We start from the raw sequence: 24,931 nt of genomic DNA on the forward strand, positions 1-24,931 counted from the left end.
CTCATTACGTATTCCACCGAACAATTAGTATTCCACCAAAAAAAGGGCTAATTCGGTCCGTACTATACTACATATCCAGGCTTCCAGTTAGGCTTACGTAGTGAATGCACGCAAATGCACAAAAAATTCAAGTTAATCAAACTTTGTTCAATTTTCCATTTTTTTTTATTGTCAAACATAATAGCGGAGCCAGCGCGGAGCCCCATAGGTATAGAAATGGTCTATAACTAGGCGACTCAGATTTTATGGTCAATGACGTCATTGTCACAAGCTGCCAGCCAGCCAGCCTCGATTTGCCTCGGCACAGGCCTTCAGAGCGCGCAAAACAATATGGCGGATGAGTATTTTCTGCCCCTCTAAAAAACACACGAAAACTGACTGCAGAAAAGCCATGAATTGTCGAAAAAGAAGTGCTTGAAAATGATCGTGGGAATGCTAACCAATGATATGAATTTGTGTAATTATGTGCAAAAGACTGTGTAAAAGCATGATTGAAAGTTTTGAAGAGTCAAGTCTTGTGCTCAAGTCAAGGTCAGCTGAAATGTCAGAGTAAGCCACGAGATAAAGAAAGAAAGAACAAGCTAATTTCATGGACACCTTCTCCGACAAGTGCTCCTATGTATTTGTTCTTGCACTGGCAGACGTGGGTAAGTTTGCGTATTGCATTAACGTACTTAGCGGAACGATCTTTCGGAGTTGTTTTCAAACTTTGAACACCTTTTACATTGTTGAATTTAATTTAATTTAAGTAAGTTACTTACCTCAGGGAATAAATATTCTAGGCTGTATTTATCAAATTCGATCTCTAAATCTGCCATTCACCATCTATCATAGGAAAATTATAACTACTATTCATGAATGAATTGAATATAAGTTACCAGAGCTGTCAACACTTTCACAAGATTTTGGACCTCATCATAAACCTAATTTTTTATCCACATTGGCTCTCTTGTTGTTGTTTTTTTCACATATTTGCTGTATTTCATTCGATTTCACAAGATTTCTGTCCAAGTTGGGTTGACAGCTATGATATACTAGAAATTAAACCAAAAGTGATTTTTATTCATTTCAATGAATGATTGGTCAAATTCTTACAAAGATGAGCAAGGCTTAAATGAATTATTTGGGTAAACTCCAGCTTTCTTTGGAGAAAGAAATAGAGAACTGGTTTCTTAAAACCTTAAAGAAATTGAGAGCTGGTCTCCTAAAACCCTAAGTATTAGTAATTTGTGAAAAACAACATATATTTGATAAACACTTGAAATTTAAATCGACTAGAATTCTGTTTTGATTTTAAAAAAGTGCACATGCATTTTTTGGACCTTGAGGATCTAGGAGTTATTACCTAAAAAAATTGGCCTTGTTTTTATACCACCTACAATATTTTCAATAACCCTGGGTACCTCAATGTTTTCTTACAAACCTCAAAAAATGTTTTTCCATGTCACAATATAATGTGGTCCAAAAGTAAAATTCAGGTTTCATAGAAAGGCAAGACAGCTTTTTTGTAGAGGAGCAATTTGCTCAAAAGCTATGTTCTTTTCCATCTGTAGCTTCTCCTACAAAAGCTCTTTTAACCTCTAGCTCATCAGATCCTAGAGCTATTTGAGACAGTACAAGTTCATATGTTCATTTTCTGTAATGGGTATCATTTTAGAAAATTTTAGTTGAGACTATTTTTAGTTTTAAGTTTTATGAATTAGGTTTTTGTGGTATAATATTTGTATCCTATTTTTAGGTTTAGGTTTTATGAATTAGGTTTTTGTGGTATAATATTTGCATCCTTAGGAAATTACCAGTTTTTTCTTAAATGCTTTTCTTCAAACTTCTTCAGCCAGAGACACAAGCTGCTGGCTAAGAGGCATGCCCCAGGGCAGGATGTACATATAAGGCATTTGTATTTAATGTCACCAAAAATAAACACCTATAAGTAATAAAAAGTAAGATAATATTTTAATGGAAAAATTGTTAAAAAAAAAATGAACCAGAGTTATAAAAGTGAAAAAACCTAGTTTTTTTTCCAAGTTAGCCTGACAGGTTCTTGTATAATGTATGTTTAGTGACATTTAGGCTATTTAGGTTCATAAATAGTCTCTTGCTATTACAATGACTCGTGGTAAAGTAATTGAGGTAGTAAGTTAATCATAAAAAACAAAAACAGATCTCCTATATGATCCATTAAGACATCACATCACATTCAAAACTATTTAGAAATCAATTTTCCTAATTCAACCTATTTCAAATTATAGGCTAAATAGAGGCTTATAAAAAGGACTCTAATTTGATAATTTTAGGTTAACAGGTTCATTCTAGGTTCTTATATGTGGTTCTTAACTTTATAATAAAATAATGTACTCAGATTTTTTTTAAATAAGTTGGAGTGCTTTTAATCCTCCCTTAGCAAAGTTACATTCTAAAGCACAAGAGAGCAGGTTAATAAAGATATTTTTTCCAATATTTGAATTGCTTACTTTAAAACTTACACAAGAGAAAGAAAATGATAAAGCCCTATCTTTGAAAGTTAAGTAAAGTAATTTAAAGAAGTAAAAGGAATTTGGAAAGTACAGGCAGGGAATGAGTACTTTTACCTCAAATCCACTATGATAGTGTGATTTGCTGATATACTTATTAATGTATAGGAATTTGATTTGTATTTGTTTATTGTTTTTAATTTTGAAGAGAATAAAATAGCACCCAGTTTTTTGTGAGGAACTATAATGGATCCTCATTTTAAAATAAATATGACCTCCCTTCACACCTGAAAGCCTTCCCTGTTAATCAAAGCATAAATTTATTTTGCTAATTTTACTGTATCAGTTGTCTATCAAGTATAGTTTAGTTAATGATATCCTTAGTAATGTCAATAAATACTTTTTTTACCTAGAACAAAAAACATGTGGAAAGAATGTGGTGAATGTGCCACACCTAGCTTAAATGATTTCCGGTATCAAGTATCGGTATGTGTGGGCTGGGACCTAGGGGAGGAAAGGAATGCGTGCGTATTAAGTATCGGTATATAGGTTGCCCTGGTGTCTAGGGGAGGAAAGGAATGCAGTGGTGGCACGTCTTATTACGCTATGGGTTTGGTTAAACGGGCCTCAACGTTGTATGATGTGTTGGTAGGAATAAAAAGGTGTTTTTTCACTGGTTAACGGTGTTTTCATAGCTCTGTATAACGGTTGAATGGCGCATATGTTGTTAACTCTTTTTTCCGTTTTGAAAAAAAAAGGCTGTTTTAGGTTTTATTTCCTGGTCTTTTTAGGGTTATCTCTAGACTACGTTTGTGCGTAACGGTACCTCTTGCCTTCTTGCTTTTTATCGAGGTGGTGGGCTTTACCGATGTTCATGTATCTTCCCCACTTCCTCCCTACGATAGCACACCGCAGCATCAGATCAGCTAGGCCCTCCAAAATGGTTCACGGCATCGTTGCAAGGCTTGTTCACCGGTAGAGAGGAGTGTTCTTCTAGCATTCCTCCCAGTGTTTATAGATGCCTGTCACGCTCTCGACGTGGTACTGTGGAGAGTCGCACATAAAAACTAGCCAGTTGTTTATTTGTGTCTGGAGCGAGTATATGCGTCCCGGTAGGCTTGAAGACGTGGTTGAGGTATTTTCCTTCAGCGTAGGTCCATTTCTCCTGGTTGTAAAATTTTGTTTCGTATATTAGAGGGCTGCCTAGAAGTGTGAACATTGTTTCCTTGTAATGGGGAAAGTAATGGTGGCTTGTGTTAGAGTAGGAATCGGAGTCGTTTTTGTGTGTTTCGTTTTGTATTATGTGTTTTAAGATGCTGTTTTTGTTTAGACAAGGACACCCAAGGAATGGTCGCGGTGTTTGATCGATGTGAAGGGTCTGGGGTCTAGGGGATGGTTGCTATGTAAGGAATGCTAGGTATGTGGGTCTGGGCTCTAGGGGATGGCAGTTATGTGTGGAACACCCACTCAAAATTCTATAAGAATGCAAGATTGCTTTTAGCCCGAAGGTATAGCCTGGTGCAGCTAGACAAGGCTTCTTCAATGCAATGTTTTAGCGAAGTTGGGTTGAGAGAGGTCGGTCGAGGCGTTTTTAAGTGCGGTGCAGTGCCTAATTATGACGCTGACCCACATGTTATTGGATGCGGGCTGTATTGCTTAAATACTCAATATCTGAATCTTCGCGAGACCATTTCGCTAGGGACGACGATCGAGCAACTACCAAGGTACGAGCATAATCTTATTTGCCGCATAGGGTTCTAAAAAATAGTGTTCAAAGGATCGCATGTATTTCACATGCCCACCCACACCGCCGAATCAGAAATGTCAGTTTACGATGTAGGGGTCGACGGAGGAAGACAAGCAGAAAAAAAAAAAGCAATTGCTGTCTAGTCGGGGCCAGCAAAGTCACCAGCGCCACGATCACCGCACCAGCCGAAGGGCAGCCAAATGTGATTCGCGCAATACCAGTTGGTGATATCTTCTAGAGAAAGCGGCGTGGAAGAAAAGGGCGAGACATCGGTGCTGCACCCGCTAAAAAAAACGTCCAGCCCAGCGCCAAACCAAGAAAGATACCAAAACTGGTGATACCCGTGCGAAAAAGAAAACTGGGGATGTCGTCCAACCACCGGCGTGGTGGAACTGGACTAACAGTGACTAAGAAGGACGTTTTATATGAGGGTACTTGGCGCAGGTCTAACCACCACCGTCAACACCTTCGGACCAAATAGAAGTGCTACAGCAGTGTCACCCCGATGGCGCCCCGCACGATAACGAGTACTCACCACGGGTGTCCCTGGTGGTTAGGAAGTTCATGTATACCTTTATAAAAAAAAGTTCAGCAGTATTTTTTTAGTAAGCTAGTAGAGGCAATAATGACGCCCGGGCGGGAAATAGAAGTGCTTAGCTTGCTAAGCGTGCTATTGCTAGCCATTTCAAGGCTTTCTTAGATGGCGTGGCATCTCTTTCTCGCGTCTCGCCAATGTTAAAATAGGTGAAATGTGGTCGTGGTCCGTGGTCGCGTGCGGAGTGTGAGAATGTCGCGACCGCCAAGGATGATTCTGTGAGAAGAACTATTAGTGTTTGTGTTTACTTGGTGTCAATAGTTATGCTTGCTTAGAACCTTATCTTTTGTACCCCTTATCCATAAACAAAACCTTTTCTTTAAAATGAGTGGTTTATTTGTTTTTACTATAGTTTCGAGTTTTCCCTTCCATTTCACGTAGGTGCACCATGTTATTCCTACTAATAGGGCAGAGGTATGTAAAAAAAATGGTTGTCATAAAATGGGAATCGGTATCATGATTTTATATTCATAGTAAATATTTGGTTTGACGGCTTACTGCGCTGTATTTGTTTAGACATGGTCGCGCAAGTAATGCTCGCCGTGCGCAGATATTGCAATTGAGTTATAGTTGGAATGTAGGAGTGTTTGGCACGCGGAGGATTGGGTTCTAGTTAAGAAAGTTATGTGAGGAGCACATAACTTATGTCAGGTAATCATTTACAAGGTTAACAGATGGGATAAAATAGTTTGTTCAATATCGCTGTCTAATTGATCTGTTATGGAACAAACCTCAGGGCTTTTGCAGCCATTTTGACTGATTTCCTACCACTAACCTTGTTTAACACTAAGCGTCATAAGACACTACAGTCTCGTTTGTCGTTTTTTTCCCGACGAGGATATTGAAAATGTGAGTTTCAGACATCTCCCCCTCTAAGTTCGTCAATGGTGTCTGCCTCCCCCGTATAACATCAAAATAATAGTGCAAATCTTTGTACACTTCCTCTACGTTCTAGGTCCTACCACCCTAATACCTCTACTTCCAAGTCCTCCTAATTAGGATTAATGACAAAGTGATGTTTGTTTGCTTTCCACGTTTCGCTAAAAAAGAACGCCAAAGCTGGGGCTGCGAATACACCGATAACGATCGAACAGCCGTGGGTACTTGGACCCATGTGGAGCTGGCCAAAGACTTGGAGAAAGGTTACCGTGTCTTCAAAGTATATGAGGTATGGCACTGGGAGGAATGGGGCCAGCTGTTCGGGAGTTACATCGCACAGTTCTTGTAAACAAGCAGGAGGCCTCTGGCTGGCCTGCATGGTGCCGGACCGACGATGATCGGGAGTGCTACTTAAGCAATTTCCTGGAGCACGAGGGTATACGGCTGGACCCCCAGCGTATCAATCGGAACGAGGGCTGTCGCGCTGAACAGTATGTGGAGAAGCTCGGGGAGCGAGCGCACAGAGTACATTAAAACAGAGTTTGTTCCGCATACAGATGAGTGACGATGTTGAAGTGAGCGATTGCATTTTTGTGAACTATGAGCTTTTACAAGTCCATCGCAAGAGTGTCAAGCACTTTACGGCACCGAAAGCGCACTCCAATATTGTCATTGCCGCATACACCACCGCGTACGCGCGACTAATGCTCTACAACACCCTGGATAAACTGGGTGAGCGTGTGCTGTACCATAATACGGATAGTGTTATTAACAAGACTACACCAGGCCGGACCTCTCTGCCCGTGGGCGACTAACTTGGAGAATTGACCGATGAGCTCCCACCTGGCGATCAAATCACTTTCTTCGTATCTACTGGGCCTAAAAGCTACGGATATCGAACACTTCAAGAGAAAGTGGAATGCAAAGTAAAAGGGCTATAAGTCAATGTACGCACTCCAGCAGTAGTCAACTTGGATACCATGGTGGAATTGCTTGAAGGGGTCGGTGAGAGATTAAGGAACGTTGATATCCCCTTCTCCATTGCCCACGAAGTGCACCGCCGTACCTTACATACTCGTGCTTTGTCAAAGACGTTTCGGGTCGTGTACAATAAGCGCGTGCAAAGAGGGAAACGCTCTTACCCCTATGGGTACAACAGCATTAGCTAGGGAGATAGTCTGGATGTGAATGGTCGTAGATGTAAATATGTAGATATGTAGATATTTCAAGGGCGTGAACAATAAAGTATAAACCTTTTTCTCCCAGATATTTTTGTGTTCCGAGTGGTGGTGCGCCAGTTGAAGTAAGAAGCTGTTCTGGTGGGTAAATGATAGAATTGGGTGCTGTTTTGGTAAAGATCCCCAAGGACCCGCAACTGAGTTGTAAAGCCACCGGTCCACAAAAACCTGAATGGTATCTCTATCCCAACTCCTGACACATGGAAAAGCAAAAGCGATGAGAGGGAAAAAGTAGAACATGGGAAAAACACCTCGGCAACTCCAGGGCTCGATAGTAGGGCGGGGTCAGAGAAAGCTTTCGACCCCGTTAACAAAGACAAAAAAGCCCATAAACAATCCCCAAAGGTCTCAAAGAAATCGTCCAAACAACTCCATGACAGCTACAATGATCCCTCGGACCCGGCGGCCTTTGGTTGCGTGGATAAATTAGCGCGGGCCAAACGAAACAAGGGGGTAACACATCAGCAAGCCGAACTAAGTTTACGCTCGCAAACACTTACGCACTCCATCGCCCTTGCGGACGACGATACAAACGCCAGCGCATCATAGTGCAAGGGATGGATGAGCAATGGCAAGCGGACTTGAACGACATGCAATCGTTGAAGAAGCATAATAATTACACCCTCACTATTATCGACGTGCTGAGTAAATTTGCCTGGGCGGTACCACACAAGAACAAAACAGGAAATGAACTAGACATGGCGTTCAAACGAACTTTTAAAGGAAGTGGTCGCAAGCCTGAGAAATTCCAAACCGACGATGGCTCGGAGTTTAAGAAAAAAGTATCCCAAACCCATTTTTCTACACGTAGCGAGATAAAAGTGTCGACAGTCGAACGGTTTAATATGACTCTAAAAACCAAGATGTGGCGGCACTTCACTTCACTTCACTCACAGAAACACGCAGCGGTACGTCGAGGTACTCCCAAAGCTAATACAGAACTACAATCACACCAACCATCGCAGAATTAAAAGAACGCCGGTGGCAGTGGTCACCCCGCGTGACGCCCAAGAAGTGTAGCACGTGCTATATGTTAAAAAAAAACGCAAACTGCTGAAGCCCAAGTTTAACGTGGGTGACCTGGTCAGGATAAGTAAAGTCAAGGGGATGTTCTCTAAAAGGTATTCGCCCCATTGGACTAAAGAGACATTCAAGATTAGCAGGCAATTCATCAAACGCAACCCTTATGCCTACGAGTGGAGAGGGATGGGACACCCCTGGAGGGGAGGTTCTACAAGTCCAAGTTGCAGCTCGTTGATGTGGATGAGGAGAACGATTACTTTTACGTAGAGAAAATCCTTGACTCACGCGGGCGTGGTAGGAAAAAAGAATATCTGGTCAAGTGGGAGGAATGACCCATAAATATAATAGCTCCGTGGCCATCTCGCAGCTCCACATCGCCCAGAACGCCACGGTGTTTAGGCCCAAGTACACTTTACCAAGGGCTGACGAGTACCACATGTTTTTGTCAAGTAACGCGATTAAGGGTGCTCTACCGGAGAACACCGCATCAAACTTTGGGATCTTACACGATCACCGGCTTGATTTGTCCGATGGACCGTATCAGTGCGCGGTCACTAATGTGGTGGTCCCAAACAAATGGCTACACTTCTCTGATTTCGCGCACACTCTTTGGATCTACGTTAAAGTCACACCTGATCAGCGTAAAACGATCCATTACGCTCAATGGGTAAAAGTTAAAATCTCTACTATAAAAAGAACGTCCGACATGTGGGTAAAGACTGCAAAGTGCCAAAGTGCCCTTGAGAGTTTCTCCAGCCTGCCATACGTTTATGATATGGTGGGGACCCAAGGCCCACTTCTTAATGGCGCTACGCATGGCCAAAGCCCATGGTCTCTCGAACACCGTATCGCAACGATTTTTGCGTAGTAAGTTAAATCCTGATAAGGAGTCCTTGGTACCGGGTATTCCAACGTTTGGCATGCCACCATGGTACGGGTCACAAAAGAAACAAACCTGGTGTATGCTGTCTACGACTATATGCGCCGCTCTTCCTCGTTTGTCTCGATTGAGAATGCGCACAGCCCAAAATTAAAACCGTTCCAAGACTACTATTTGTACTTAGGCACACAACAGGGTGCGTTGTACCTCATTACTAGGTACACACCCGTGCACGCGACATCCCCCGAACACCTGAGATGGTGAAGGCACCCAACTGGTTTAAGCAAGTCGCAATGGGGTTGCAAGAGAATATAGCTAAGGAGTTACGTGAAGACATGGCTCGGGGAGGGCCTGCTCAGAAAGGAAATGAAAATTTTCGGGGAGGACCCGTAACACAAGGCGGAAGGGGAGGATTCCGTGGCTCTCCACTCACCCAAAGCGGCCGCGGGTCATTGGCGCTTAATGGTTCACACCCTTTCCTAGGGATACCCATGCCAGCGCAGCGCGGTGGTGGAGGTGGCGGGAGTGCCCCACGGGTGATTGGCAATACTTTGAGCACTGCCTACCTCACTTATTCGCATTCACCCTCCCACTCCCTCACGCAAAAGACCAGGAACCACCAGGCCGTCAACTACCAAGAAAACAAGAAAGATATAATAAATTTAGGCATTACCTAAAAGCGGAGCTCCAAACGACCAAATATTTGCTTATTTTCGCTTAATAATTTAAGAAATATTAAATATTATTATATTTCTGTTTTTTTACAACGATTTCACAGATCACGCGACCAACATGTTCATTTTGATAAAGTGTTCATTTTGATAAAGCATATTTTGCTTAATGTGACGTCATTGATGATGACACAATTACCTGACCATGTTAGAGCACCCCCCTTTACACCAACATGACATAAGAACTACAGAGTTTGGTTGAGAAACATTGTTTCTTTCAAGAGATCTGAATGTTTTGCTTTAATTCACGTTTTTTGCTTTAAGTGACGCCACCGATGACGTCACACAACACGTGACCATATTGTTGCATCCCTCGTGACACCTACATGAAACCAACCGAGTTTGGTTGCTATAGATGTTTCCTTCGTATATTTGTGCTTCTAATGACGTCATCGATGACGGCACAAATCACCTGACCACAGTTTTGCACCTCTCTTGGCACATACATGGCACCTGCTAGTTTGGTTGTCATACGATGCTTCTAAGGGACGGACGGACGGACATCGCGTCACGAAAACTCTAGTCGATGGGATACCAATATTTTTACAATATTTGTTTTGTATACCACTTTTTCTTAGGTACGGGGCTCCACTCACGCGGCGCTTCGCGTGAGAGCTCCGCTGAAAAGCCACCGCTATAACCGCTAGGCACCATTCAACGCCAACACCATACACTGTCAGGAGCTCCGCAGTATGGCTGTATCCGTAGCCACTGTTTATAAAAGCTCCAAAATAGGCTATGGCAGAGAATTAGACTTATTTTCTTTACCCTTTACCCGAAGGGGAATACCTGAAGTACCCCAAAAAAACCGAGGAGGGTGATAAATACACGTTCATTATCCCGGTATCATCCCATTGCATCGACCTGAAAAAGACGTTCCTTTCCATGATGGTCAAACTCACGCTGACGACGGCAGCAACATAGATAACAACCGATCAGTCGGTCTGGTCAACTACCCCGTTTGGAGCCTTTTCAAAGAGTTGAACGTATGGGTAAATGGTGGCAAGAGGGAGCTCAGGGGACCTTTATCCCTACAAAACCTATTCCCAAGCCCTACTGAACTTCTCGAAAAGCGCCCACGAGACCTACCTGGCTGGGAGCAAGGAACATGAATACCCACGCAACCAACGGGGCGGAAGCTAATAATCAGGGACTGAAAAAAACTGGGAGCGATAACTATCGCCGCACGTGCAACCAAAGGCGTGGGTATGGTTGGAAATGTGCACTCTGACCTGTTCTCCAGCGACCGGTATTTGATACATGATGTGGAGCTCAAATTGGAATTCTTCCTAAACGGTCCTAAATTCGCATTGATGTCAACTGCCCAAGACGAGAAAATAAAAATACATGACCTGACCCTCAATTTCAAACACGTCGAACCAACCGTGTCTGCCGGCCTGGAAATCGAAAGAGCACTTAACGCGGGTAACACAGCCGAGTACCCGATAGTGAGCAACACGATCCAACCGCTGACTATCCCTACAGGGTCGAGCACTTTCCAAAAGTTTGACTTATTTTTAAACAAAATCCCAAAAGCCGAAACCAGGGCGAAACACATCCATACAGCTAAGCCATTACCTCGACATCACCAGGGGACGCCCTCATATACCACTCCCTACACAAGTCGGTGCTCGGCGACCTCGTGGGTGATAGTGTGGGCATCACCCTGGAAGAATTTAAGAACGGGTATACGATATACGTCATCAACCTCACTGAAGGCCATAACGCTGCAAAAGGTAGCTACCTCCCAGAGTATAATGGTCGCGTGGACCTCTACCTGCGGTTCAAACAGACCACCACTTAAAACTTGTATTTGCTGGTCCTAGGTGAGTGGGACAATAGCTTAAAAATTAACAAGGACTGATAAGTCGTCTTCACCCCAAACCTCTAAACAATGTACACCGATATGCTTGAAGACATCGCGTGCAACGATGAGCCATTGGCGGCTGTGTTTGGAGGGCTAATGTCCAGTGACAAGCTGGGCAAGCAAAAAAGGGTTGGGGACACGGCCCACACCGTTAACACCGACCCTAGCAATAAACCTGGTATGCATTGCCTGGGTGTCTACGAGATTCCTGACCACCTTAAGTTTTTCGACAGTTTTGCTTTTAACCCCCGCACGTATGGGAGTGGCTTTCAACGATTTTGTCTTCAACACAATATTGTCGTGAAGAACAATCGTCGCGTCTAAGCCCTCACATCGCCATATTTTTTACCTCTATTACCTCACCCTATGACCCCTGAACGACCCTCCGGCCTGAGTGACGACAATACCAATGAAGAAACCAGCACGTCCGCTACCACAGTCACCACATCACCCACAGGCACTGGGGACAACTTAACCTACCCCCCATCCCCATAACGCCATTGAACAGCAGGCCTGATTTAGCAGAACCCCCGACCGCGAACACTCAGATGTACGGGCCTACCGAGCATTCTCTCACTCTCGCACACTACTGTACACGGCACCCGACGCTGTGCCAGAAAAAAATGAACCTTACTGCTGGGTATGGCAGTAGCAGTGTTGAGGTTAATGATTGCGAAACTGCCAACTACCCCAGGCATCCCATCGATGTCTCTTTGCAACCTCGGATACAGAGCCCACTATCCAGCCATGGAAACGTGCAGCAACGCCTTCGCGGACGTAACAATGGTAGCACAGCCCTACGCAAGTACCGCCGTGTTTCCCGTGTATGCGTCAGCGAACACCTTAGTGGGGAGGTGGTGACCAAATGCACCACCCGCCGTCGCACCACCAGACCCCAAACGAGGGAGCTTTAAAAAGTATGAAAGACACAGCGCCACACGTACACAGGCACTCGCAACTATGGACCGCCCACGAAAAGGTAGACGCCACCAAGCGCCTCCTAAAAGGGGTCGGGGGGGATTGAAAAGAGCAATGATAAAAAAAAAACACGTTGTCGACAGTACCTGCAAGTGGCAACGTGGCGGCCTCACCTTCCATAATCCCATGAATGTGATAATAAAAGTACAGAATGCTATAAAAATACCAACTTCGGTACCCCTCACTACCATTCACGACAATGGCATCGCCACGGAAAGGCCGGAGTAAGAGGGCTTCAACAAAACGCCGCACCAAGAAAAGAGGCCACCCTATGTTCGGACCACCAAGACAACGTGGGGGGCTAGGCCCACTCGCACTACTCGCTGAGGCCGGCCTCCTCCACATGCTCAGGAACTTATTAGGCGGTAAATGATACAAAAAGCGCCGCTGGCTAGCCACAACCCTCATCCACAACATGCCGGTTACTTGGAAAAGAGGAAACCGTAAAAGCGGGAGATGTCCACGCCGCTGCAAGGACCGCTTAATTAGAAAGCACCTTTCCTCGAGATGGTGCGTACCGCAAAACCGCCGTTCAGCCACCCCCGAACAAGTGAACAGCGTAAGCGAGATCGCACGCAATATTATTTAGGAAAATATTCTGCTCTCGCCTTACTACTACAAAAAACTCAGGCCGCATCGTACCCGGTTAGGAAAGATTGCAAACCGTTCCCTAGGAACCGCCGGAAAAGAATTATGAACTAGGGTGGTGGTTGGGAAATCTCCCTTCTTATCGGTGCCCTGGAAGGCTCAGCGGCCCCTGTCCTGCAGAAACACATATCAAAAATCTAAAACGATTGGTGGTTTGGAGGGGACGCGTATATTATGCACTATCCCCACGAGAGCCTGCACCTTTCAAAAGGCCCTACCATGCCAGCGTGAAGGCAATGCAGGTCAAGCGATGAATACTACAACAAGGCACGACGATGTGTACTGATTCCCGAAGACATGGCCCTTATCTTGGACAGGCTGAAAGTCAAATACCATATAGATTCCCACCACAATACGGGACCATGTCACAACTCCCCAAAAAGATGTCAGCCACAATGTCAACGTCAATGTCAACCACACCCTCCCACAGGATATTAGGTGACGGAAATACCTACGACTGCACCGAGAGTTTTTAACATAAGCAGAGCAAACAACATCAGGAAGCCCCACAGTCAGCAACACTGTCGAGGGGGAGATCATCAAAATTCTTGCTAGCGCACCTATACCACCTCAAGAAACCCCCTGACCACGATCGCAGCCTACTCTACCATCACACTCACCGTCAAAGATCCCAGTACAAACCAAGAGAAAACGACTCCCTCCACCGCAGGAAACCTCTCGATCACGAACGATACCAGCACCACCAAACTACCCGCCACGACGACCAAACCCTCGACGACTTAATGCTTAGCGTGGCGACCACAATCCGCTCCAACAATATCGTTGCTAAATTGATGCCCTGAATCCACGGATCGGTAGTAACGTAGAAGGGTCGCAAACTTTTGGCACCCGAACTTTTCGAGGTTTAGACAGGGTATGCCAAGAGCGCCCAGTAGACGTCTTTCGTACACCCCACCCTTTTATCCGACGACCCCGCCTCGCCCTTAAAACTTGTATCACACAGAAACCACAGCCTTCAACCTCTCGTGTTTGACAGCCATCGGGGCTCGATACTGAAAAGACAGCCCATGGACGTGTCTCTCCGCGCTTGTAACAATACGACACTGCCACGGTCTGAGGCCGTGCATCCTGATAGGATTAATAAACTGCTGACCAAGGACGTCTTGGTGTTGGTGACAAAAAAAAAAACATCTGCTTTGTGTAAAACTCCTGCCCAATTTGGAACCCGTCCAGATCCAGCACAGCAGTCACTTTCTCGAAAGTAGTTTTTTTCACCATCAGGACTAGCCACAAACGTCCACTCAGGACCCGCATGGCTGTTTTATTAGCTAAACCATCCAACCGTATTACAGAGATATCCAACACCGTTAACCAGTGAAAACATATATTTTATTCCTGTCAACACATCATACAACGATGCCGCTATAACATTATACTACCCCTGGATAATAAACACACAGCACTACGTCAACGCGGTACGTTTAACCGAGCCCTTAGCGTAACAAGAAATGCGCCATAACTGCAAAATAACAAAACCATTACCATATGGTAATGGTGTGTAATCCTTGATAATTCCACTGCAATTAGCTAAATGTATTGCCTAAAGGTAAACAAAGTTTTTTACATATTTGCTAACATACATAAGTCATAGTCGAGTGCGTGGTAAAAGGTAACAGGATTAGATTTCACAGCAACATTGGATTGAGAACAAAAGCAGCCGAGTGAACAGGATTTAGGTCTCCACTAACAAATGCTCTTACCCGTCTCGCAGTTTGTTCCTGTGAATCCAGGAATGCATGAGCACGTGTACTTGTTAACGCCGTCATTGCATGTGGCTCCGTTCTGACAGGGACCACTTGCGCAATCATCAATATCTTATACACAAAGTTTTTAGAAACCGTAAGGTGAGATGTAAGACAAAACAAATACTTACTGACGACAAAAAAACTAAACATGAAATTGTTATAACTATGCTTACCAGTTTCGCATTTGCTTTCAGTGTAACCCGAGGGACATGTGCACGTGAAGCTATTTTTTCCATCCATGCAAGTCCCTCCGTTTGCACAAGGATTACCAGCACATTCGTCCATGTCTTCAAAGATAGAAACAATCTCAATGGAAGAAGCGTTTACGAAAATAGTCGTCGTTGCTTTCATGAGAAAAAGCAATATTTAAAAAGCGGTTATAAAACTATTAACCATTGACATTCATCGAAAGACGAAAAATATGACCAAAATAGGATTTAAATGTGCACAATGACTCTTAATGTAATTAAATTGACTTACAATATAAATAACATGTATTTGTAATTCATTTCCATCCGCTCACAGTGTGTGATCACGGTACTCTGTTACTCTTAAGGCTAGTTCTCACCGACGTAACCGTAAGGGGAGACGGAAGCGTAAGAGTCTGATGTCGCGTGAGAACCGCGAGCAAGGTTTTACGCACGCTCAGTTCGTAGTCTAGTGCCCATAACTTTTCGACGAGCCAAAGCTGGATGGGCTAATTTATACTTATATTCCGCTAATGATTACGTGGACCCTGTTCTCAGGCGACAAAAGACTCGTACACTTCCGTCTCCGCTTAAGCTTACGTCGCTCGTGAGAACAAGCCATTAGTTTTTAGTAAGTTAAAATGAGCCGTTCATTCTTCTGTTACAGGACGGGTTGTCATATTGTTTAGATTATAGTTACTTGTCATCTAGTATTTCATGTTCCTATCATGAAAAACAGAAGTTATTAAGTTTTCTTTATCTTTTAAGGATAATTTAGATTTTTTTCACAATTGTAGTTTCTTTAGTCTAGATTTTAGCACGCTCGTGGACCCTCTGCTTCGATGGCCTTTTGGTGCGTCTAAATCCAGGGAAGGTTCAGTTTCTTATACGTGGCAGAATCGTGGTTTCTTATTTTCGTTTCAGACATTTTATTTGGCAAGCTAAACTCTTAAATGTTCTTCAGAACCACATGCCATTTTTAGCCTTTGGTTTAGACATCATCATCATCATCATCAGCTTGAGCCGTTATTTTAAAAGTTGCTTAATCATAAGTGTTATCTTAGAGTCACCTTGACTTAATTGATTATTTTGTAAATACGCAGGGACGAGAGACCAACCCTGTGATTTCCCATGCTCTCACGCTTTTGCTGATTGGTTCGTTTGGCCGAATGTATCCAAGTCTCCCCGTTTCCTGTTGAATTGTTTTACATTTATTTCCTTTCTTGTTGGACCACAACATGGGTTGCTGTCTGGTCCTAGAGTATAAATGTAGAGAGCCTAGTACAGTGTTGTTTTATTGTGGTTGCTGTTCTGCGGTTGCGACTGTGAACAATTAAAGCTTGAAAATACAAGCCTCGCCTTCGTCTTAATCCTAAAGATCCCGAGAAGTGCACATAACACTTCTATGAAATAAAATTTTTAAAATCTCAATAATATTCGTACCTATTTGTTGTGTCTTATTTGTAGTCCGAAAGAGAGTAGTTTGCGAGCTACGCTGTTGAGTCTCCAGGAAGCACATTCCGCTATATTTGACGCGTACAGGCTGAACTAATTTGCTTACAGCTTGTTCATTTTTTTTTTTTCATTTTTTTTTTTTTTTTATTTTGCACTATTTTGAATAAGATAAAGAATATTTGGATACAGGTAGAAAAAAGGGGAAGTTAACTATTTACGGTACTTAAGAAGAAAAAAAAATTTAAGGTGCGCAGTGACCATAGAAGCATAAGCTTTCGAGATGGTCACTGCCACAGTCAGATTTCGAGGGTCTTACAGGATATTATTATAATATTATTATAATATTATTATTATTATTATTTTTTTTTTTTTTTTTTTTTTACAATATATAATATATACATAAACAAAATATAATATTTTAGAGTGAGGAAAAGTAAATCTGGCCAGGGTGGATCAATATTAATTCTGATTATTTAATAAATGCAATTTCAGTTGTTCTATGAAGGAATTGTAAGGTAAGGACTTAATGCAATTTGGTATTTTTTCCCAAAATCTAGAAGACATGGCTGTAAATTTAGTTAATCCATAATTGGTTTTGGAAGCTGGCCTAAAGAGATTGCCTTTGGAAGCATATCTGGTATTATGTGAGTGAACTTGAGTGGCAGGCAGGATTAGATTACATAATGGCTTAGGCATAGTATCAGGAAAGTGTTGGAGCTTATAAACAAGAGATGATATCCTTAGATTATGTATGTTATCAAGATTCAGGATCCTAAGCAGTTGGTAATAATTCGATGGACTTTCCCTTTGGGGAGCAAAGAAAATAGAGCGAATGCATTTATTCTGCTTCGTTTTGATAGGGCGAAGCCGTGTTTGGCTTGCCGAGCCCCAGCTCATTATACCATAAGAAATATATGGGTAAATTAAATTATAGTATAGTTGTGTTAAAGTAGTCAGGGGAAGAAAATAACGTAACTTGGAAATGATTCCAAGATTTTTTGCGAGGCATTTATTAACATGATTTAGTTGTGAATTCCATTTGAGATGTTCATCAATAAAGACACCTAAGTATTTTATGTTGTTAGTATTCTTTATACCATATGCTGTTAAGTCAATAGAAACACTTTTTCTGGGGGAGGTGACAGTGATATGATGTGTTTTCTTAAAATTAATGGACAACTTGTTAGCGTTACAGTATTTGATGACATTGTCTAATTCACTATTAACAGTGGTTTCTAAATCTTTGGGGTTTTTTGAAGTATAAAATAGATTTGTATCATCTGCAAATATTCTAAATTTCAGTTTCTTAGAAGAGTTGGGGAGATCATTAATATATAAGAGGAATAATAAGGGACCAAGGGTAGATCCTTGAGGAACTCCGCAAGAGATTGGTAGCATAGATGATTCCGCATTGCCAATTTTGACAAACTGATGACGATTAGAGAGATAACTAGAAAACCATTTTGCGGGGGTTCCCCTGACTCCATATTTGTACATTTTAGCTAATAAGATGTCGTGGTTAATAGTATCAAATGCCTTTGAAAAATCTAAGAAAATAGCACATGTAGTCATACCTTGGTCAATAGAAGACTTGAGGGTCTCAACAGTTTCTAATATGGCATGTTCGGTTGAATGGCCTTTCCGAAATCCAAATTGAAATTCAAATAAAATTTTATGTTTTTCAAGAAAAAAAATCAGCTGGTTGTAGATAAGCTTCTCAAGAATCTTGCTAAATGAACAGATTATTGATATTGGTCTATAATTCCCTGGTTCAGTGGCATCCCCACTTTTATATATAGGAGTAACCCTTGAGATTTTGAAAATATCAGGGACTTCACCACTTGCTATAGATTCATTATAAATGGCAGTAAAGGGAGAGGCTAGGATGGATGCTGACAATTTTATAAATTTATTAGGAATAGTAATATATGATTTATTTTCATTAAGAGATGCAAAAAGTAAAAAAACCTGTGCTTCTGAAACTGGAGACATAACAAAAGAAGAAGTTGTAGATTGTTTAATATAGGATGTAGGAGATATGGATTTGTCATCTTTAATTTGGGAAGCTAGATTGGTTCCTACATTTGTAAAAAATTTGTTCAACTGATCAGCAATATCAGAAGGATTGGTAAACGACCTATTTCCTGAAGTAATGCGACTAGGAGCACTTTGCCCCTTTGTTTTCCTTTGTATCAGCTTGCCGATTAATTTCCAGGTAGCTTTGAGGTTGTTTTTACAGCTAATAAATTGAGAATGGAAATATTCCTTTTTACTTTTGTTGAGAAGATGTGATAAAGTATTAGAATATTGCTTGTATGCTATTACTTTTTCTTGGTTTTTGCTAAAAAAGTGACTTCGGTACATTTTTTGCTTGTGCTTTATTGATTTTAAGATGCCATTGGTAATCCATGGTTTACTAAGTTGTCTTTTTTTTGCACGAGAGGCAATTTTCATTGGTGCATGTTTATCGATAACAGAATGGATGGCATGAATTGTGTCTTCAGTTTTTTCATTTAATGTTTTAGTTGATTGGTGAAGGGAATTCCAATCAAGCTGGTTCATATCATACAAGAAATTTTCACTATTAAATTTAGAAAAATCTCTAAAACTTTGCTGTTCACAAGTTTTCTTGAGATGGGACTTAAAGGTGCAGAAAATGGGCAGATGGTCAGAGATATCAACTGTGAGAATACCAGGAGTGACATGGGAAATGGGACAATTAGTGTAGATATGATCAATCAGTGTGGCAGTGTGACTGGTTATACGAGTAGGCTTAGTTATAATTGGCATTAAGCCATTAGAGAAAAGCATATCGAGGTATTCATCAGTCTGGAAATGGGAATTAGCTTTCAAAAAATCTATATTTATATCGCCACACAGGAATAAGTCAACTTTGTTTGGGTCAATAGATTTGATTATGTTATCTAACTGAATTGTAAATTCATTAAGATTATCATTAAGATTATCTTATATCTGTAAGATTATCTGTGGGATGTCTGTGTTCTGATGATCTGTGTTCGAAATTAAAATATTTTGGGATTTTTTTTTTCCAGTATTTTAGTCTGATCATTCTAGAGATCACCAACTCTACTTCAATATTTAAACTCTGTCCTCTCCGAAACACACATTTGTTACCTATTGTAAAGTCTGGTTTCCATAATATATAGATTTAAGCTCTGCCTAAAAGCGGAGCCAGCATTTAACACCTTTTTGTGTTGACTGATAGGGGAAGTTGTAGATCTTGGTGTCTCTAGAATGTTGTTATTTAATGAGGTTAAAAATATGTCAAATTTTACTGCCATGTAATTATGAATTGTATATGCCCCTCCAAATGGATCAAGCAACCACTCATTCAATAATATTGTATATGTAATATAAAAGTTAACAGAATACTAAAACTTGGTGTGAAAAAGACTGTCAAAGTTCAAGGTGTCACATTGACGAGTATGTTTTTTCAAGAGTCTAATGGTCAATTCTTATTTCCCTTCATAGAAGTTCCACTATGTATATTTTTATCAAAACACCATTCTAACAAGCTTTGACCTTGTGAAGAATATATCAAGGATGTAACAGCATTCCAAAGATTTAGATGCCATACTGTAGTTCAGGGGCGGATCTAGCTTTTTGCCAAGGGTGGGATTTGGCCCAACTACCCACTACTGTAGTGTTCATGTACCACAATTATTCAGAAAAATGTGTTGAAACTAAACCCCACAAATATACCTGTCATGCATTACATATTGGTGCACCCACCCTTTGGCCTGTTGGTTTTAGAAACCCTGGATCCACCCATACTGACCATACTGACTCCAAAATGAATGCAATGGAGGCAAATCCTAAATTATTACTGAAAGTGCTTAATTCCAATTTCTAATTTCAAACCAAACAATGTTCATTGACCGATGTTAGGGTTATAGAGAAATAAATATAACAAAAAGTCAATGGGGAGAAGAAAAAGGAAGGAATGAATGACTCTATTTGAAAAAAATGTGACTCTACTTTAAAAAATATATAACAATAATGCAATAATAGCTTAAATGAGCATATTCGTAACATTTTCCCCTCTCTCCTTACCTATAGGTTTGATATAACATTGTTTTCTTTACAGATTTATTATCGGAAAAGCACAAGTTTAATGTTTGTCTTTATATAATTTAAGTACCTTGCTCCCAGTGGGGAGGTGGGGGGGGGGGGGACTTTGAGAAACGGGAGTTTGAGAGACGGGGGTGCTTGACAGCTTAATCAATTTAAACCTAAGGGATAGCACTAAGGGCATGGTCAACAACAATTCTTACCCCTAAGAGATAGCCTATTGGGTGTGGTCAGAGGAATTTTTAACCCTGAGAGATAGCATTTAAAAAAAAACAATGCTGGTTTTTATTTGCTGACGGATCCTATATTGTTATGTTACCGACAATAAAGTAGAAAGTATTAACTGATCAGTTGACTTGTGGTTTATTGTAAAATACATTTCAAGCAATTGGGCCACCACTTAGCGTGAGACACCCTAAAAGATAGCAGAACCGGAAAAATACTCCTCCCCGGGCATGAAAACCCCTAAAAGATAGCAGAATCGGAAAAATCCTAAAACACACCCTAAGAGATAGAAGTTGGTAAGAATATTATACCATAAAAGATAGGTCAAGCACCCCCGTCTATCTTTCTGGAGAGTCCCTCCCCGGACCTTGCTCTAATAAAAAAAACCCTTCCCTTGATAGAAGTTTCATTAATGTGCTACATTCTGACCAGCATTGCCCTTGCAAAGAAACAAATGATGGATGCAACAGCATTCCAAAGATAGAATACACCAAAAACTGGAAATCGACTCTGCCAAATTTTCGTCTTTAATAAGACTTCTTCAGGGCAGACTGAAGAAGGTGAATCGTTACAAGCTTATTTACATCAGAATAGTGGCGCGAGACGCAAAAAAAATTAAAACTGACAAAAACGCGCATTTTCTAGAATAGCGCGCGCTATGGATAAAAAGAATTTACACATCTCTACGTGGGTTCCTACTACAAAAAAAGTCATCACCATTAAGACCCCGCGGGTAGATAGACTTAAGCCTATAAGCCCACTGGCCTTCCCTTTCCCTAAGCTGAGCCTTAGAGTTACACTTATCTATAAGTTGTACCATAACATTATTAAGACCTAAATGATTGTCGCAATGAAAATGTTGATAGATAAGGTCATCCTTAACTCTTTCACTAACCGGTAAACTAGTCGCCCCATGACAGGTAATCCGGAATCCGGAATCCATGAAAAAATGAGATATGGGATCCGGAATCCATGAAAAAATAAGATATGGAATCCGGAATCCATGAAAAAATGAGATATGGAATCCGGAATCCATGAAAAAATGAGATATGGAATCCGGAATACATGCTGCTGGAATCCGGAATCCACGAGAAAAAACCCACATGGAATCCGGAATCCACACACTAGGATCCGGAATCCAGAACCCTATTGGAGAACCTGTCATGGGGCGAAACTAGGGTGCTTATTTAACCTACTTTTATGATTATTAAAACGCTTCCTAAAACTATTGATAGTAGACCCTACGTATTGCTTGCTACACATAGAGCAAGTAATCAGATAAACAAAAAAATCTGAGTTACAGTCCAAGTCAAAATTAATGACATATTTCTTATTAGTAACTGTACTGCGAAACTCCCGCCCTGTCTTAAGAAAGTTACACACCCTACACCTTTTACCGCCACACTTACCACAACCTCTAACCTGAGTACTATCCTCTTTAAGAGAGGAGTGCACCAACATATCCTTGAAACTCCTAGGTTTCCTATAAGCGGACTATTACCTATTTTAATTCATTTAGGGTGCAGAGAGGAAACAGCAAATAATATCAATAGTCAAGAGTCATCATTAATGCAACAACTTGGTTGCGCACTCTCCTAACATTTCCCCTTTCCTTATTAATCTTTAGGTTTATAGAAATAATGTTTTCAGATTTATCATTGAAGGCAAGTGCTTTAAAAAAGCCTATTTCACATTTACTGCTGTATCAAAGTAAGAAATCCCCTACTTTATTATCTTTAAGACATTTGCCTATTCTCATGCCTCCCAGCCTTCAGCATCAATCATGGCCCTCGGGTAGTCCTTGGTTGGTTTTACCTTAATAAAAATGAAAACAATTATAAGTTTTTTTTTTCTTTCAAAACAACATTTAAATAAATAAACACAATAGATAGTTATGCAAGATGCAGACATTAAAAGCTAAGCAAAAAGAAAATAGGTAATAGGGGTTGCATTTTGTGTTTTTATTTTCGATGAGAAAATTCTCTTGTGACTGTAAAGTTAATATATAGTAAGTATATATAGTATATATAAGTTATTTGTAGTTTTGATAATGTTGAAAAAGTTGCTGTATCTTCGAGAAGACTAAATACACAGAATATAAAGACAAGAAAGGTCTTCTTTAGCACTAAATGACAGGATGATATTTGTCAGCCTATATTAAATATCTCAACGCAGTCAATAAAGTATAGAGAGAACGAAGAATATAAAAGGATGTTGTTATGATCAAATTGTTTGATTTAGACCACGAATTCTCAAAGCAAACTATATAAACAAATGTATAAATCGAACAAGCTAAGTGACATTGAAACAGTAACTAGCTTGAGCGATTGGTTTTGGGAAAAAAAACACGAAGAAACGAGCATTATAAAAGCACAGCAATAAAAGAAAAATAACTGTAATATTCTCAATACAAACCGTCGTTCAAAACTCACCTTGGCAGTGTTTTTTGTCGCTTTCTGTTTGTCGTTTGCGTGGTTGTGTTCGCTTTTTGTTGTAAACTGTGAACTTGTCGACTTTCTGCTAGCAAGAAACTCGTCGACACAAGTGAATTATTTTTATAGCTAAAAACATACATCAATCTAAGGCCCTTTCTTCTCAGGATCTCCTTATAGATCTCCATAGATATAGACGTGAAGGAATATTATTAGAATGGTAGTGTAGAGCTTCTAAGTAGTCCTCTTTTTGCTGCTGCAACGGACGGGATTCACGAACACTCGGGTAGATTTTACTATCGGCTCGTACTTCAGACCAAACGGTTCCTCGAAGATTTCAGCCCATTTGACTACGCATATTTTCTCATTAAATACTATCTTCAATCTGCCTTTTTTGCTGTGAACATACGAACTCTGATGGCGGTAAAAAAAATAAAATACGTAAAAACGTAAGACCGAGGGGGCCTGGGAGTTGCGCGATTGACTGGATGGATGGATTGTGACACCACAGGATACCCGCGCGATGACCACAAAACCAAGTCGCATAGCTATACCATATTTCTATACCTATGGAGCTCCACGCGCGGCCTGCGGCCGCGCCGGCTCCGCTATGATGACGATTATATGGAGACGCAACCTACGATCGGTTGTTCGGTCAAATTAGCTACAATCGTGTGTGTAGTGCATTCGTATCAAACTCAAGAAGGTTGTATAGTAAAAAAAAATGTGCGAGCGTACTAACTTTCACACTTGTCTCCAGAAAAGCCTGCAGGACAATGACATCTTTGGCGAAGAGAATTGCAGTCGACCTCGCACGTTCCTCCGTTTACACAAGTAAACAAGCCATCTTTACAGCCCTGTAGGCTTGCTGTAAACTGTAACACAAACAGGCTATGATGAGGCATGAAGAAGCACAGCTTGACAGTTTCTTGAGATACTGGTCATCCAAGAGACCATGATGTAAGAGAACGAATCCCCCGTATTAGGGCATGTTCCAATGATGTCGGGCTTGAAAGTTATTTTGAGAATAAACAGCCATTTTTCGATACGCCTCTGATTGGCTAGCTCTCACGTATCCTAGCAACACTTGGTATAAATCAACACAAGGTTGAAAAGGTATTTTAAACGCATTTGTGAATCAAAGTAGATGCGCTGACGTTTCGAGCTTTAGCCCTTCATCGAAGCAAAAGCAAATACTAGTTTCACGCGCAAACCACGTCTTGTGGGCGATGTTAACCGAGGCTCTTATGGAAATGGTTTTGACCAAAAATACCATTCTATTTTTTTTTACGAACATTGGATCTAATAAACCGCAACTCGGACATACATTGAAATCAATAGAGTGCGTGATTTTAGGCGGGGGGATCAACTTTCCCAGTTAAAGTTTTCACACAATCACAGCTTATTCGCAAATAATACGACGAGTACCAAACAACGACCAGAAGTGAAGTTATTTCTTACTAGATGTTAGCGTGAGCGGAGCCCCATAATACCTAAAAAGAGTGGTATACAAAACAAATATGTTAACAAATATTGGTAACCCATCGACGCGAGTTTTCGTGACACGATGTCCGTGAAGTCCATGTATGTGTCAAGGGAGTTGCAAAACTGTGGTCACATGATTTGTGACGTCATCGATGACGTCAATAGAAACAAAAATATACTGACGTCATCAAAATAAAAAATATTTATATTTCACGAAAGAAACATCATATG

At 41.1% G+C, this 24,931-nt stretch overlaps 1 protein-coding gene and 2 long non-coding RNA genes across 5 annotated transcripts in view; 1 reads left to right on the plus strand and 2 right to left on the minus strand.

Annotated features, from left to right (window-relative positions):
- LOC125556780 (C-reactive protein-like) overlaps positions 1 to 24,424 on the minus strand; it is a 31,578-nt gene extending 7,154 nt beyond the window's left edge. Inside the window, exon 1 of the mRNA XM_048727804.1 lies at positions 23,958 to 24,424. Within this exon, the coding sequence (XP_048583761.1) occupies positions 23,958 to 24,120 (163 nt within the window). The 5' untranslated portion in view covers positions 24,121 to 24,424. The remainder of the gene's footprint in view (positions 1 to 23,957) is intronic.
- Positions 113 to 16,442, plus strand: LOC116613570. 3 transcript variants are annotated; one of them, XR_007308097.1, is made up of 3 exons: positions 130 to 647; positions 5,769 to 14,922; positions 15,018 to 16,442. It is a non-coding gene; the product is annotated as an uncharacterized LOC116613570 (long non-coding RNA). The 3 variants fall into 3 exon arrangements; XR_007308098.1 differs by having other exon boundaries at positions 158 to 647; positions 14,790 to 14,922; XR_007308096.1 differs by lacking the exon at positions 5,769 to 14,922 and having other exon boundaries at positions 113 to 647.
- Positions 22,489 to 23,739, minus strand: LOC125563070. The gene is made up of 2 exons (XR_007308099.1): positions 23,216 to 23,739; positions 22,489 to 22,598 (listed from the first exon to the last, which is right to left on the minus strand). It is a non-coding gene; the product is annotated as an uncharacterized LOC125563070 (long non-coding RNA).
- Positions 24,425 to 24,931: the final 507 nt, after the last annotated feature.

Source organism: Nematostella vectensis, chromosome 5, assembly GCF_932526225.1.
Source record: "Nematostella vectensis chromosome 5, jaNemVect1.1, whole genome shotgun sequence".
In the NCBI taxonomy this organism is placed as follows: domain Eukaryota; kingdom Metazoa; phylum Cnidaria; class Anthozoa; order Actiniaria; family Edwardsiidae; genus Nematostella; species Nematostella vectensis.